Source organism: Daldinia loculata, assembly GCF_022478755.1.
Source record: "Daldinia loculata strain CBS 113971 unplaced genomic scaffold F4817scaffold_55, whole genome shotgun sequence".
NCBI lineage: Eukaryota > Fungi > Ascomycota > Sordariomycetes > Xylariales > Hypoxylaceae > Daldinia > Daldinia loculata.
The window spans coordinates 26,563-40,758 of NW_026054909.1; the positions used below are offsets into that span (position 1 = coordinate 26,563).

Sequence of the window (14,196 nt, forward strand, 5' to 3'; positions counted from 1 at the left end):
AAAGCAGTTTTAGAAAAAGAAACCCGCGTTGTATTAATGAAGCTATCGTAAACATAAAGTGCGGGATCCTTTGATCTAAGCCATATTGCATTAAGTCATTACTGATTACGGCTATCATACGTATACTCTGACCTACTTCTTTTGGTCATAGAATTCCTGCACCCACTCTGCCATGTTGGCAACCTGCTCATCGGCAATAGCTTTAGCACCGGGGTTGACGGCCCAGTTCTGGCCATACAAGTCAGAGCAATGTGTACCCTGCTCTAGAACTCGAATGGGAAATTCAGGGGTGCTTTCCTTGGGACCGCCAGGGCGGAACTTGGAACTGAGCGTTGAATCACGCCATGGATCCCACTGACCGTTGGTCATCATTAGGCGGGTCACGTTGCTCTCGAACCAACCACCGGTATATTTATTCACATCCTTAGCAGACTTGCCCTTGGCAATACCGTACTCTAGCTCGGGGAACCAAAGTGGGCATTGCGAGCGCCAGTAAGCTTTGTTAACAAGGCGTGAGACGATGCTAGGACGACCGACCGGGGCACCATCTTGCCAATATTCGAAAGGCTCGTTGCATAGCATCCAGTTCCATTGACGGTTCCCAGCGTTGCGTGGTGAAAGGTCGTGGTAGATCGGGTTGGAAGCATTCAGCGACTGGAAACAGTCCGTATTGTTTTCGCCTTTGAAATACCCGTAGCTTTCGCAAGTTCCCGGTAACTCGACTTCTGTGAACCATTTTGCGTAACCGTCTAGGGCCTTAGCCAAGCCAACCCCCTTAGGACCAGGCACGGGATTAGTAGAATTGGGCCAAACATTCTCGATATAATCGCAGAATTGGTAGTAAGGGTTATATCCCAAAATCGTCGTCGAGTAAAACTGTCCTGACTGCCACGTCCATGGGCCATTCTCAAGAGCAGCGGCAAAATCAGCATCCTTCAGGTTGTCTAGCTTGAATTTGCTCTTTAACTTAGCCTTCTCCTTAGGGCCACCACTCAGGAGAACAAAGTCGACGTAATCGATGACGGTAGTTAAATCAGAGCTGCAGTTGCTAGGCGTCGCCTCTTGGATAGGGACGAAATATTGCCAGAAATCGCCTATGGCTTCCACCACCCCACTAGTACCGTAATACGCCCAGAACGTACCAGGATCTTTGGCAGCAATCCATCCGGCCAATGCACCGGGGTAAGATCCACCAGTGAAGATCCAAGGCGCATCCTTTGCACTGCTTTTCCCAGTCTTGTCAAAAGGTGTGTCGAGGTTGTTGGCGAAATAGGTATTATCCTTAATAGAGTTCTCAAGTGTAAGATATTGGAGATTCTCGGTGGTTAAACTCTCGAAGGGAGACGATTCGCCCCAGTATCTGTGCTCAAGGATGACAACTGCACCGCCGAGCTTCTCCGCTAGAAGTCCCGTGAGACGTTGGCTCGTAGTATAGGACACATTGAAGTTATCAGCTGCCTGTTCGCCGGGATTGACAAAAATAATTGGCGACCCAGGTCCTTTCCAGTACTTCGTTCCATACCAATATCTCTGCTCGAAAGTGCCGAGATCAGGATTAGAATGGTCAAGCAGCTGAGGGAAAGTACCCCAACCAGCGGTGCCATTGCTGGCTGCTAGGATGCTGAATTCGTCAATTGGACCGATTTGCATGCCAGCTTTATTTTTCATAAAGCCGGCGGAGGCCCCAGCTGCCAGCAATAACTGGACTACACACACGGGAGACTTCATCTTGGCAATGTGAATGTGGTTCCAGGCACCTGCGGAGGTGAGCTGTAAAGATCTCTCCTCTCTTCTCTCTCCTAGGACCGCGGAAGTAACTCACATTTTATATTACCTCGTCCCTGGTTAGCTACATGATCCACCTACCCACTGCAGCTTATCTTCCAGCAAGCCGGCACCATCGCGTGCTCCATCATCCTAACGACCTTCCCTTTTTCGTTAGCGATGCGCCCGCAGAGTACCACCAACAAGGATGTTAGCTATCCTTCCGCATTAGGGAAAGGGGAAAGCCGTACCTGAACTAATACTTATACGAGAACATGGAGCGCAATAAGCTTTTATTGGAGGTGATAAGATAGTTCTAAAAGCCAAATAGATCTGCGATCGATATAATTGGACGTAGAGAGGTACCTAGGGAAGGTATGCATATCAGAATCCAGCATCTCACAATGAAAAAACAGTAACAATCAACATAAGAACAATCAAAACAATCCCCGCAATGTTCCATATCCTCGGGACTCTACTATCTCAAACTATTCAAATTTTTAGGATATTATAATATCAAGTTATTTGTATTACTGTAATAACCCACAAGTTCTTTGCTTCGCCGCGAAAAAACAATCCATTGTTTCTTAACATACACATACAACTCCATTGAACACCCTATCATACGTAAGTTAATAATATGGATATATAGAGGCATTCCTACTAGAAGGTTATTCCTGTGTACCAAGCTATTTGTACTTTCATCACAACATTTACAGCGACAACCAAGATGGCGATCACGAGGAAACAATCAAAATCAACCGCACCAATAGCCCCCAAGCCTAACGAGAAGTCTACAGAATGCATAGTAGATATTTGCCAAAAGAAAATAAAGGCCGGGGATGTTTTCTGTCCAGGCCACGCAGCTAAGGCGAATACGAAAAACATGCGATATTATTATCGGCGAAAAGCTGCGGGCATTTGTACTAAATGTTTAAATCCAGCCGCAGAAGGGCATATAGAATGTGATAAGCATCGTTCACTGGCAAAGTCAAGGTACAATCAGGATAACAACTATTATTATAGCCGCAAAGCTGCAGGTATTTGTTTTAGATGTCCAAACCCAGCTGCAGAAGGGCGTGTACAATGTAATGAGCATCTGGCTCTTGATAGGATTAATTCACCTGACAAGTCAAAGCTCAGATACGATAGCCACAAAGCTGCAGGAATTTGTGTTGAATGTCTAAACCCAGCTGCAGAAGGGCGTTTACGATGTGATAAGCATCTGGCTCTTCAGAAGAGTTATTCACGGAAAAGGTTAAAGGACAAATACGATATGAACAAAGCTGCAGGCATTTGTACTAAATGTTCAAACCCAGCTGCGGAAGGGCGTGTACAATGTGATAAGCACCTGGCTCTTGGGAGTATTCGTTCACAGGGATATAAGGGCAGAGCTGCAGGCATTTGTACTAGATGTTCAAACCCAGTCGCGGAAGGACGTGTACAATGTGATGAGCATCTGGCTCTTGATTCTGAGAATTATTATAAACGCAAAGATTCCGGGATCTGTGTCAAATGTTCAAATCCAGTTTCAGGCTCGCATGTGTATTGCGAGGAGCATCTAGCCCGTTCTCGAAGGAATTATGCCAGAAGGGCGGTTCGACGGAGACTTGAATTAAAGCAAGCGTTAAGTCGGAAAGTATTACAACCCAAGGGCAAAGAAGCTGAGAGAGAAGATTCTATAACAGATAGCATATCGCCGCATATTGAAGTGGAGATGACAGGCACTCCTATCTCTCAAAATATTGAGGATTTTTCGGTCTCTAATGAGTCATTAGAATCGCTCATACCGAAAATCAGCCTTGAAGAGAAAGAAGCAGCACAAATTCTTATATCCATATATAGTCAATTTAGCAATTAGACTGATGTTCAGGGCGATAGTTGTTTCCATCATCATGAGATTAAGATCCTTCCCCTTTTCAGTCAGCCTAGTAATTCAGTTTAGCATAAAAAGATACTATATCAGTATTCAAGAAATCAATTCGTCAAATATACCGAACTATTGAAAATCCAAGAAAATTTAGCTTATTATGCTCACATATAATTTTACAAAGGCACTTCTTCTATCGTAAAGCGCGGGTCAAAGCTTCGGTTGAAGTTAAAGCAATAAAATAAGGAGCCCAAATTTCAGGTGAAAACATCGCGTCCGAGAGCCAGTTTTACTGGAATATAATTATTAAACCAGTATGTCATTAGACCGCACAGGGATCCTCGCCGTATTCCGCTAGTAAAAATCCTCTGAGCTCGAGATTGAGTGCTAGACGAGCAAAGGAAGCTTGTGAACGCCACGATCCAAAACGGTACTCGAGTCGGCTGATAGGACCCTCAAACCCAGACACCGTGCCGTGATCGATTATATCATCGATGTCGTACACGAACTTGCTTGAGAAAAACCCATCCAAGTAGTCTCGATTAACGACCTGTGGATCTCCGGCAATTAGAAGCACACGGCTAGCATAGCTAGGAGCACCCTCTTCTCCAACCCTATTTCTGTTCCATTGCACTCTTGGGAACCTGCCTTCAAATATGATTCTTCCTTGCTGTATTGCATTGAAAAGCACCTCGGCATCTTCCCGTCTGAAGAAGCTAATAGATGCCGCAGCGGTACTACTGGTTTCGTTAGGGCCGTTGATTACAGTCGAACGAACCTTGCCCGTCTTGGTGATTGCAGCAAGGAGCTTAGGGACAGTAATCGGTCCAGGTAGTCCAGTAATCCACAAACAAGTATTCTTTTCTTCGGGGATATCAGCGCCTTTATTTGTGGACAAATTACGGTCTCCTCGGTAGTTTCCATTAAATCGATTCGTCTTTCGGGAGGTGTTAGCAGCCCCTGTCAACTGCTCAGACGGCTCGAAATATCGGTGCTCCAACTACAAAAGCATTGTTAAATTAATTCCTTCGGGGCATTCCATAGAATAGGTTTTACAGCCCTTGAACAGAAGGATAATAATGCAGTTGGAGAAATAGGTATACGTACAGTAGGGATCGGCGTAGCCATTTTATCAAGTGTGATGATGCTCGGGGAAATAGCTTACACAAATTGATACCTTTAATTGATAGGAGTGTCCTTCAAGCGAAATAGCACCCAAATTATTGCGTAAACCTGGAAATGGTTATGTCGTTTAACGAGATGCGCTTAGGCTGCTCATTGAGTTATTATCTGATCTCAACCCCTTTCTAGTTGACCGCGAAGGAATAAATGTATAGTAAAGCAAAAGAGCAGAAGGATCAGTTATATATGCAGTCTATTGGGCCCCTTAAGTGAAGAAAGGTGAATGTCGCGCGTCTAAATATACATTGAAAATGCCTCGAGAAAGATGGGAAAGTCACCTAGCAACAAGATATGTAGTCACCAGAACAATTAAGGGGTCATGTGGGTATGGTATCGCAAATATAGTTTTAATGTATTGAATAGCAGCATTCATCCGATATCTTTTCAAAATTCCCTTACCTGGTATCGCGGATCCTACTAGCGGTACTGAGCCGGTATTTTCATCTATTCTTATGGCCAATGCTAAGTGACAAACTACTAATGTTGTGTGAAATGGAGATAAGTTGGACAAATTTCTGAACGAAATGAAGCAGGAGTCACGTCAGATTTAGCTTCTTTGCTCGTAGTACATACCTAGCTACTAAAAGTCTCAATCCAGGTGTATTCGTATTTCGTCACGGCATAGGATTTCTCGTTGTGGCATTCCTATAACGAAACTATCTGCTCCATCAAATACACCAATGCTTGCATAATAAAGTACCAAGATCATAATATTTACGCCTCCATCGAGCCAAAACGCTCCCATGTAAAGCCGAAGTGATATATTAACTTATTTACAACTAACTAACCTGATAATACTCTATGTTACTAGATGCACTTGTCAGTAATGTCCATTATATGAGGTAGCCCCTGAAGCGTCAGCCTATGATATAAGATATTACTAAACGCAGGCCTCTACAATATAGTAATAACACTACGCCCTATTCTGTACCACCGTTGTTTGTATAGCTGGGTAGCAATGACCCTTCGAAGGATATAAATCAAATCTCATTTATTTCTAGAATTAATATGATGAGTCACGAAAATTACAAGTTTTATTCTCTAATGCTATGCCTCTGTAACAGGAACAGCTGACAAGGAGTGTATCATCTTTTCCTCATGAAAAGTGTACAAGACCCAGAAACCGACACCGTCATGGCCTTTTTTGTCGCTATCATCCAAAGTAACAAGCCCACACAAAAAGATCCATGACTCGCATAACATCGATAACGTTGCTATCGCAGTTACCGTTGCCATGGAAGGGATTCCAGATCATGGCTTTTTATTCGCCAGTAACGAACATAACACATTGCGTCTTTTATTTCAACACAAACCATGTTTGGGTGACAATACAATATCTGGGAGAAATCACGCCTATTATTTACTATTCTTCACATATTCCGAACCTACCTCAGGTATTCTGGGACACAATCTATCAAGACGTCAGATTCATCATTGCAACTGCATCACAACGAGTTCAAACCCAGCGGCTTTCTACTGCTCTCTCTAAGTGATTGACCATCCTACTCTAGCGTGAGCAATATCTCGTGCATGACAATTTGGATTTGGCTACATCTTACCTAAAGAAAGCCCATTCCGCGAGATTTTCGGCATTTCCATTGCACAAGATTGCCCAGGTTAAAAGGGGCTATCTACCTACCTCATTGATTAAATATTTTATTTTACGCGCCCTTTATATCCTAACAACCACACTCTATTAATTACAATGGAGCTTCAGCACGAGTACGAGCATGGGCGTACATTTAAAGTCCCTGTCAACACTCAACTTCAAGAACCCTGGAGCGATACGTTAGAGCGCATTATTCCATTCCTTCAGTGCGTTGATGAGTGCAATTCCAATTCTCAATATCACCCAATAAATCGCGCCAGCATTCAATATTATGTGGGAGATGGCTTCAAACCTACATTGATGGGCCATGTTAGACAAACATTCTATTCCTGGAAACAAATCCTAGAATCTCGGGTAAGTTTGAGCATCCGATATTACAAAACCTAAATACAAGTATTAACCTTTCTGTAGACTCTTAAACAGAGAGTACTGTTCACAGGCGAATGCAGATCACGTACCAAAGTCGTCTACGGAAAACAAAATCACGGGGCTCCTGCAATGCCAAGGAAAAGGACACTGGAACTTCTTGACTTGCCGTGTGATGTTTTTCAGTATATTTTCGAATACGCTGTAGGCTCTTATGAGCTAAAAGGAGACCTCCTTAGGCTCTGTCGCCACACCTATCGCATCCACTATCGTCAAAATACCTCAACACAGTTAATCCTCTATAAGCCCCGGGCCTGGGCCGAATTAAAGGTTCTCCAGATTTGTCGAGCGTTCCGGAATTTGGCCATATCGTACTATGGTTTTCCCCAGGAAAATAGCTTTCCTTTCAGTCCCAAGTTGGACACCATAGTCATTCAAGGCGAAGGATTAGATTGCATCGGCGAGGAAAGGACTTACTCCGGTGTTTCCTGTTTCGCAAATCTTTACTTGCAGGATTGGAACAACGATGACCACTGGCTTTATTACGACGGGGTTTATCGATTCAACGAGAACAAGTGTAATGTGAGACCTTGGAGCAAGGTCACAAAGATATCAAACGAATTTCTACGGAGACCGACTGAGATCACAATAGATATTCACGATGGCAGCACATATAAATCACACTGGAAACATATCTGGCATTTCCTCGGCCGCACGTTCACCAATACAACGTGCTTGAGATTCAATATTAGCCGAGTAGATTGCTGCGCCCGTAGGAAGCCAGAGAGAGCGCAAGGCCTGGGTGTGAAGAAGAAGAGGAAGTACTATTTGAGTCACGACATAAGAATTCTTCGTGAATTAGGTTTCGCAATAGAAGAATCTCCTCCGAACCGCCTTTTCCCCAAGCTGGAGGCTCTAAAGCTGGTAAGGGTCGCGGACTATTGCACAGGCACATGGTCACCGGAGAACCGGAGAACCAGGCGGCTACTTGGGATAAAGATGGCGCATAGAGACTAGTTGCGGTCGGGGACCGGTTAGGTTGATAAAGAAAGAATGAGAAAAAGAGAGTTGTAATATAGTGGTAAATACAGCAGTAGAGATAATCCAGATCTATCTTTACTAGAGAATACAGTGATGTAGAAAAGGGGTAAAAAGGGGTAACAACCTGATCCATAAAATATCAATTTCTTTATGCATATTATGTACCTATCAAGTAGTATACATATAAGAGATATGTATATATTGTATTCATGCATATTTACCTAGGTACTTTGTACCTAACATCTCATTATCAATTCTGTATCTTTTTTCGCGTCAACCTTCCAACTACGCAACCAAGACAACAAAAAAATTATAATCATAAAATCCCACAAACATTTGCCAATCTCAATGGCAGACAAATCTGCATCTCCTCGCGCCCCACGAGGCGATTCACCGCCCCCTCGCAAACGGAGTAGAAGCGACGATCGAAGCCAATCACCACATAGCCACCGCGACAGATTAGACAGAGATAACTACAGAAGAAGCGACAATTATCGATCGCGGGATGATGATAGGAGTCGGGGTACAAGATACGAGCCTGGGAGAACCCGAAATGATGAGAACAAAGACGATCCCGACCGGTTAGGACGAGACGTGGAAAGACGACGTGACAATCGCGGGGAGAGAGACTCAGACCGGAGAGATACAGATAGGAGTGAGGGCAGAGATCGAGACCGGCCCAGACCAAAGAAGAGCTTTGGGGGCTTTAAGTTTAAGGATAAGCGTCGCGATGAATTTGAAGACAGAGACGATGACCGACGTGGTGGCTCATTCAGAGGTTACCGAAACCGCTCACCATCCCCACGTCGCCGAGATCGAGATCGGGACCGTGATCGCGAACGTGATTCGGGAGCATCTTCGTCTACTAAGAAATCAAAGTCAAAATCTACCGGCGGAGACACCTCCCAGCCTCCTGTTCGAGCACCCGCAGCTCCCTCCGGCGGTGGCGAAGAAATGATTATCGTCCATATCAACGACCGACTGGGTACCAAGGCAGCTATCCCATGCTTTGCTTCGGATCGCATTAAGGAGTTCAAAATTATGGTCGCGGCGCGCATCGGTCGAGAGCCCCACGAGATCTTGCTCAAGAGACAAGGACAACGGCCTTTCAAAGACATGCTTACGCTTGCCGACTATGAAATTAGCAACGGAGTCCAGCTCGATCTGGAAGTCGACACTGGTGATTAAGCAGGGGGTTAAGGAGAAAGTTATACTACTGTTATTGTCATGATAGGTCGTCGAGTACAAGCACGGATATGCTTGTGCTATCAACCAGCGATGTATTTAATGAGAGCTTGATACACACCTAGTAATCCAAATACCCAGGGTCAGTGCCGGATGGGGCCTTGTCTTCATTGCTACTGCATTCTATAGTATCGTAATCCAAGATCAAGAATGAAGTATATCTCCAAACCATGCTATTACAGTTCTTAATTCCGGCAGGATTCTCATATTTAACAGATGATTACACTATACTTTGCCGTCAATACCTGCCCGTGCATCGGGATAGTTCTCCTAAATTATGCAGGCGAGATTCCCCAGAAACCATTTCTCACATACAAGATGAGTATTAATTCCTCTGACCGCTCTGTAACCTCCAGAGTTGATCATGCTGCTCCCGGAGACGCCTATCCTGCTCTTGGATAAAGTGATCCTTCTCGCTAAGCCTCTGAGTCAGTCCCCTCTTCTCATCACACCATTCTGCCCTTACACACATCTCAACATCCTCTTTCCAATCTATAGAGGTGTTAAAATATTATCATCTACATCTCAGGGGGGCAACTTACGGTCGTAACATTTATTTTCCAAGCATGGCTTAGCTTCGACTTTACAGCCGCACCGTGAGCAAGCATCTAAGAGAGGTAGCTAGTCAGTGGTCTAGTCACGTTCAGCAGACAGATCATTCTTACGGGTATCGCAAAATATCCCCGTACAATTGACGCACTCTGGGCAACCCTCACTCTTGCAAGAATCTAGCCAGATGGTTAGTTACAGTAATATATAGAATGACTCCGAAGGAAATAGAGGGAACACTTACGGAGCGGACAATAGCGCTCTCCTGACTTCGCATATTCACATCCCTCTTCCAATTCGCATCGATCTAGTAACGATTTTGATCAATCTCTCATTTCCTCCCGAAGCAAGATAGATATGTGCTTACGATCATCGCAATAGTCATGTTCTCCAGACGAAATATTACACCCCCTTTCACGACACGCATGTTCCATACAGTGAAATGAACCTTCTATCTTCTGCAGCCCGCATCCAGGAGTCTGACATTGAAGGTCTAATCCCTGTAAGTATTACCAATAGGAGGAAGGCATAACGAGGTAGTTTACTTACGCTCCCTACAATATTTCCTGTTCCTTTCTTTGGGGCGGTTGCAGCTCGGCGGCCCCCATTCACATCTATTGTCTAGCCAGTTGGGTTAATCAAACAAATTGCTCTCATACGGAAATATAAGACCTACGTGCTAGGCAAAATGGAAACGGGGGGGCAGCTATATGCATGCAATCCCGAATCTGACACTTATCTATCTAGCAGGTTAGGAGCTGAGATTCGTTTAATAGGTATCTAAGGTATATCATATCTCACTTACGCCCTCGGCAGCATGTAGTGCCTTCCAGAGCCTGATTAGGGCAATCAGCCGCACGACAGTTATCTTTAAACATTTTAGCATGTCTTGCGAATCTTGTTGAAGGTCACAGCTCACGGTCATCACAGAACGGGCGGTATTGGTTTGGGGCCAGCATAGGGGCGCGCTGGTTAGGACACTCCGTTGCAGTACACTTGTCTATCAATAATCAGCATCAACAACTTCTTTATAATATTTATAAAGAGTCTTACGATCGAAGCAGTACTTCCGACGCTTGTATTGTGGTGTCCCAGCTCGGCCTCGATCGTAGTACTGCATCCTCCCATTCATACAACCTACTGTTATACATTCTATGTCTATATACCAGTCAGATACATAAGTCTCTACCGTCGAAGGGCACACTTCACTCACGTTGAGAACAGACCGAATCTTCTGGCTGCTTGTAATTCTGGCAGCGCTCTGCGTCGAACAGTGGCTCCCAAAAGTGCTCGCATGTGTCTTGAATTATCGTAAGTCATAGAACATTTTGACATATCCTTCGTCGAATATGACATAAAGGCTACTTACGTTTCTTGCAATGCTTGGAGGAGACTTGGTCCCTTCGCTCCGCCTCTACCTTACAACACGGTGCATCACATACCTTTTTTGTATGGCATGTAGTTGTCGATCTTATAAAACAAGGCATCGACTTGCATGGCGTTGATTTAGAAGGAGCCGGTTTAGTATGACACCCTGACGGTTTACATCCCGCCGGCTTCGTACGGCATCCCAGCATGTCGAAACACAACTGGTGCTTATCAAACAAATAGGGAGTCTAAGAATGATATCTTATTGTCTTTCTAATTTCTGAGCCCATTTAAGCAAAGCCCTTTTATAGAATCAGCCACGATGACATGGGAATAAGTTTCCCGGGGATTCATCGCTATCTTATCTATCTGCTCGAAACTTTCGGTAAAGCTTTACTTGCATCTTGGGGTACTCCATGCTCACGTCGATGGCGGTGAAAAGTGCATGTTTTGCTGACGTGTTTAAGCAGCTACTTCTTATAAAGCGGAGGAGGCTGAGTTGATATTAAGTTTATAATGTAGCACCACAGCTGCATTACATGCGTGCTTTTGCATAGGCCACCAGTACTGGTCCCCTTATCACCATTCCCGCTGCCGTTGGCCCCCAATTCGCCGTTCGCAAGTCTTCCACCATCTCGATTATTAAAGCAATGCAGCTTGGGGATAGCATTAATCAACGTATGAGTAACATTACTACGCTGCGCGCATAGAACCTTTGATTTCAAGCACTATAATTTGTTTAGTTGCTTTTCCAACTCTCGGCAGAAGGAAAATGTTTTTTTTAAATACCGAGGTTATCACTGCCTTTGGAGCCTCATCAACGTATATCTTATGGTATGTACTCGCGAGATACTGTCTTACTCAAGCCACAAATGTCACCTCATACCAAATATAGTTTCTTGCAGTTTGACGGTCCCTACTACATTAAAAGGTTCCCCAAACCGCGCTATTTAATTGCGTTTACACGCCGGAGATCCCGAGTGGCCATGCGCGTCCGGAAATTAATATAAGGTTGGGTATATCTTCCTCGGAGTAAGTATCCAAAGTAAGGTAGTCTAGTAGTAGAGCCATGCGGATAGGCTCCCTACGCCCGTGTTGTCAATACTTCAGCCACCCCAGCCTTTCAGCTCTCAGCAAAGCCCTTGTCTTTTAGAAATGGGTAATGAGATTATGAATGACTGGCTCTACTAGTTCTTGAAGTGATGTATAAGTACCTACAAGCACCTATCAGAAAGTTAATGTCCACCTAGGTATATCCCGCATAGCTGAACCGATTGCTGGATTAGGTAGGGTGAAGCCGGTTAGTAACCGTATTCGATCCCCCCGAAGGTGATCAGCAACAAGTTCAAGACACATCCCCACCTATATTGCGTCTTCTCTACATATATTTGTACCTTAGGTAGATACCAATGATAAAGGTTAACTCTCCGGCTCTGAGCTCAGATTAGATTAACATGTACCTATCATTAAGTTGTTTTTCTGGGCAGTTACTTCTATAACACTAACCTTGGCAATTGGTTAATTCTCTCGTATTCAGTATTCAAACTCCCTAAAACGGGTTGTTTGCTCTTGTTTCTATCCCGGTATAAATCATTCCTTTGTTATTTATTTTCTTTTTATGTTTAACAATCCGTGTGCTCGAACTGTTTTTTCTTTGAAAGCATATGTACCTGAACAATTCCTATAATTTAACAACAAATACTATGATCTTATAACTTGATACCAAGTATAATATAAGATGTCCCCTCACTTTCAATAGATATAACTCCCATCTAATCTCTCAGGGAAGCCATCCAAAAGGGTTATATTCTGATTCTCCAGCATACGATTTATTTAATCACTCATTCTGTACCATGATGTCCCCTAGGTCCCCCGAACATTCTCCCAGCCACCCAACCAGATCACCTACGCTTTCGGGTGATATTATTTTCCGTATAGTCAGGAGCAACTTTCACACAACGAGGGTTATTATCAGCTTATCAAAAACATGTCGCCTCTACTGTGGGGCTCTGGATCCATTGCTCTATAGAGCTGACGTACTTATGGTTCGGGAAAGAGTCTTTAAGTATAGGCGTCAGGCTAGTGATTGGTATATACTCCCCGGCTCTATGTCTATGAATGCCATGTTACGCAGTCTATATGATTTGGATAGGTCAGCCCTTCACTGGGCTGTCAAAGACAATGGTAGTGTTGATATGACGGTAGCTCGAAAGTCCATCAAGGCAGCGCTGGCATATTGGCCAGACTACCTCCACGTCAAGAGTGGAAAAATGGGCGGAATGACACCGCTTCAATTAGCAGCTACATATGGTGCAGACGAGATAGTTCAGGAGCTGATAAAGGCCTGTCCTCGGGTTGATGCGCCGATCACATTAGATACTGACATAGGCCCCTGCACAAAGCTTCCATTATCCAAATTTTTGCTAAACGAAGAATTTAGCGCTACTTCACTCCATATCGCTATGCTCTATGGACATGTGCATATTGCCGAGACCCTAGCTCGTCTTATGCCAGATCTTGAGGATCCCCAGGAGACTCCGAGTACGAGTACATTATCGCCACTAAATTTGGCCGCCGTGTGCAAACTGCCATCGGTCATCAAAATACTGCAAACTCGAGGCTACCAAGTTCCGAGAAATGAAGGCCACTTAGGTGACACGGGATTGACACCCATGCATTTTGCAGCCAGCACCGAGGGCAACGAAGAGACCCTTGGGTTGTTGCTCAGTACTGGTTATAGCATCAATGATGTCGACAATGGTGGTTATTGTCCTATTGGGACCGCAATTAAGTTTCGTTGCCCGTCTAATGCTTTATTCCTAATCAAGAATTTATCAGCTGAAGAAAAACTGAATATTGCTGATAAGTATTTCGATAAACTACTACAGTCAGATGTTTTTCTTCCACTCGTTAAACCCTTATTGGAGCATACCAGCATCGAGCGAAAGCGGGCTCGTCGCTACAAGTACCTTATATTAAAGCACTCTAACAACCCACGACGGCGTAGAAATCTGCTAGACATGCTTGATTTCTTAATCCATCACCCAAATATTAACTTCTCGAAGAAAACACACGCGGATCTTGAAGCGAAGATAACCGAAACTCGGGAAGAAGTTGCTGATGAACTAGTTGACTATTTCGTAAAGTACTCTTATAGGTATAAAAAATAGGTTAGGTACCTTAACCTAATGTACCTACATGC

General features: G+C 44.2%; 7 protein-coding genes across 7 annotated transcripts; 3 read left to right on the forward strand and 4 right to left on the reverse strand.

Annotated features, from left to right (window-relative positions):
• Positions 1–7: 7 nt before the first annotated feature.
• On the reverse strand, positions 8–1,785 carry F4817DRAFT_347626 (peptidase S28). Its single transcript, XM_049304576.1, has one exon. It carries the CDS (start codon positions 1,726–1,728, stop codon positions 133–135), a length of 1,596 nt encoding a protein of 531 aa, XP_049155820.1. The 5' UTR covers positions 1,729–1,785; the 3' UTR covers positions 8–132.
• Positions 1,786–2,185: 400 nt separating this feature from the next.
• On the reverse strand, positions 2,186–2,965 carry F4817DRAFT_347627 (uncharacterized protein). Its single transcript, XM_049304577.1, has one exon. The coding sequence runs from the start codon at positions 2,650–2,652 to the stop codon at positions 2,428–2,430; it is 225 nt and encodes a 74-aa protein (XP_049155821.1). The 5' UTR covers positions 2,653–2,965; the 3' UTR covers positions 2,186–2,427.
• Positions 2,966–3,956: 991 nt separating this feature from the next.
• On the reverse strand, positions 3,957–4,762 carry F4817DRAFT_319110 (uncharacterized protein; the record flags this gene model as incomplete). Its single annotated transcript, XM_049301011.1, has 2 exons — positions 3,957–4,634; positions 4,742–4,762. 2 exons carry the CDS (start codon positions 4,760–4,762, stop codon positions 3,957–3,959), a joined length of 699 nt encoding a protein of 232 aa, XP_049155822.1.
• Positions 4,763–6,521: 1,759 nt separating this feature from the next.
• On the forward strand, positions 6,522–7,906 carry F4817DRAFT_367821 (uncharacterized protein; the record flags this gene model as incomplete). The annotated part of the gene is made up of 2 exons (XM_049307176.1): positions 6,522–6,779; positions 6,837–7,906. 2 exons carry the CDS (start codon positions 6,522–6,524, stop codon positions 7,806–7,808), a joined length of 1,230 nt encoding a protein of 409 aa, XP_049155823.1. The 3' UTR covers positions 7,809–7,906.
• Positions 7,907–8,103: 197 nt separating this feature from the next.
• Positions 8,104–9,323, forward strand: F4817DRAFT_347629 (ubiquitin-like protein). The gene has a single exon (XM_049304578.1). The coding sequence runs from the start codon at positions 8,181–8,183 to the stop codon at positions 9,018–9,020; it is 840 nt and encodes a 279-aa protein (XP_049155824.1). The 5' UTR covers positions 8,104–8,180; the 3' UTR covers positions 9,021–9,323.
• Positions 9,324–9,344: 21 nt separating this feature from the next.
• On the reverse strand, positions 9,345–11,300 carry F4817DRAFT_227392 (uncharacterized protein). Its single transcript, XM_049298884.1, has 12 exons — positions 10,996–11,300; positions 10,840–10,926; positions 10,680–10,784; positions 10,546–10,626; positions 10,432–10,494; positions 10,303–10,365; positions 10,176–10,247; positions 9,994–10,119; positions 9,871–9,933; positions 9,743–9,805; positions 9,620–9,685; positions 9,345–9,569 (listed from the first exon to the last, which is right to left on the reverse strand). The coding sequence occupies exons 1-12, from the start codon at positions 11,201–11,203 to the stop codon at positions 9,403–9,405; spliced, it is 1,164 nt and encodes a 387-aa protein (XP_049155825.1). The 5' UTR covers positions 11,204–11,300; the 3' UTR covers positions 9,345–9,402.
• A 1,541-nt stretch (positions 11,301–12,841) lies between these two features.
• F4817DRAFT_367823 (ankyrin) lies at positions 12,842–14,164 on the forward strand (the record flags this gene model as incomplete). Its single annotated transcript, XM_049307177.1, has 1 exon — positions 12,842–14,164. Exon 1 carries the CDS (start codon positions 12,848–12,850, stop codon positions 14,162–14,164), a length of 1,317 nt encoding a protein of 438 aa, XP_049155826.1. The 5' UTR covers positions 12,842–12,847.
• Between the last annotated feature and the right edge of the window lie 32 nt (positions 14,165–14,196).

Excerpts from the sequence above, each read along its gene's own strand:
- F4817DRAFT_347627 (XM_049304577.1), bottom strand. The coding sequence starts at position 2,652 with ATGTTTTTCGTATTCGCCTTAGCTGCGTGGCCTGGACAGAAAACATCC.
- F4817DRAFT_347629 (XM_049304578.1), top strand. The coding sequence starts at position 8,181 with ATGGCAGACAAATCTGCATCTCCTCGCGCCCCACGAGGCGATTCACCG.
- F4817DRAFT_347626 (XM_049304576.1), bottom strand. The coding sequence starts at position 1,728 with ATGAAGTCTCCCGTGTGTGTAGTCCAGTTATTGCTGGCAGCTGGGGCC.
- F4817DRAFT_227392 (XM_049298884.1), bottom strand. The coding sequence starts at position 11,203 with ATGCTGGGATGCCGTACGAAGCCGGCGGGATGTAAACCGTCAGGGTGT. Across the intron at positions 10,248-10,302 it reads GTTTCCATTTTGCCTAGCAC|ACAATAGATGTGAATGGGGG; the intron begins GTAGGTCTTATA and ends CCAACTGGCTAG. Across the intron at positions 9,934-9,993 it reads ACATGACTATTGCGATGATC|ATCGATGCGAATTGGAAGAG; the intron begins GTAAGCACATAT and ends AATCGTTACTAG.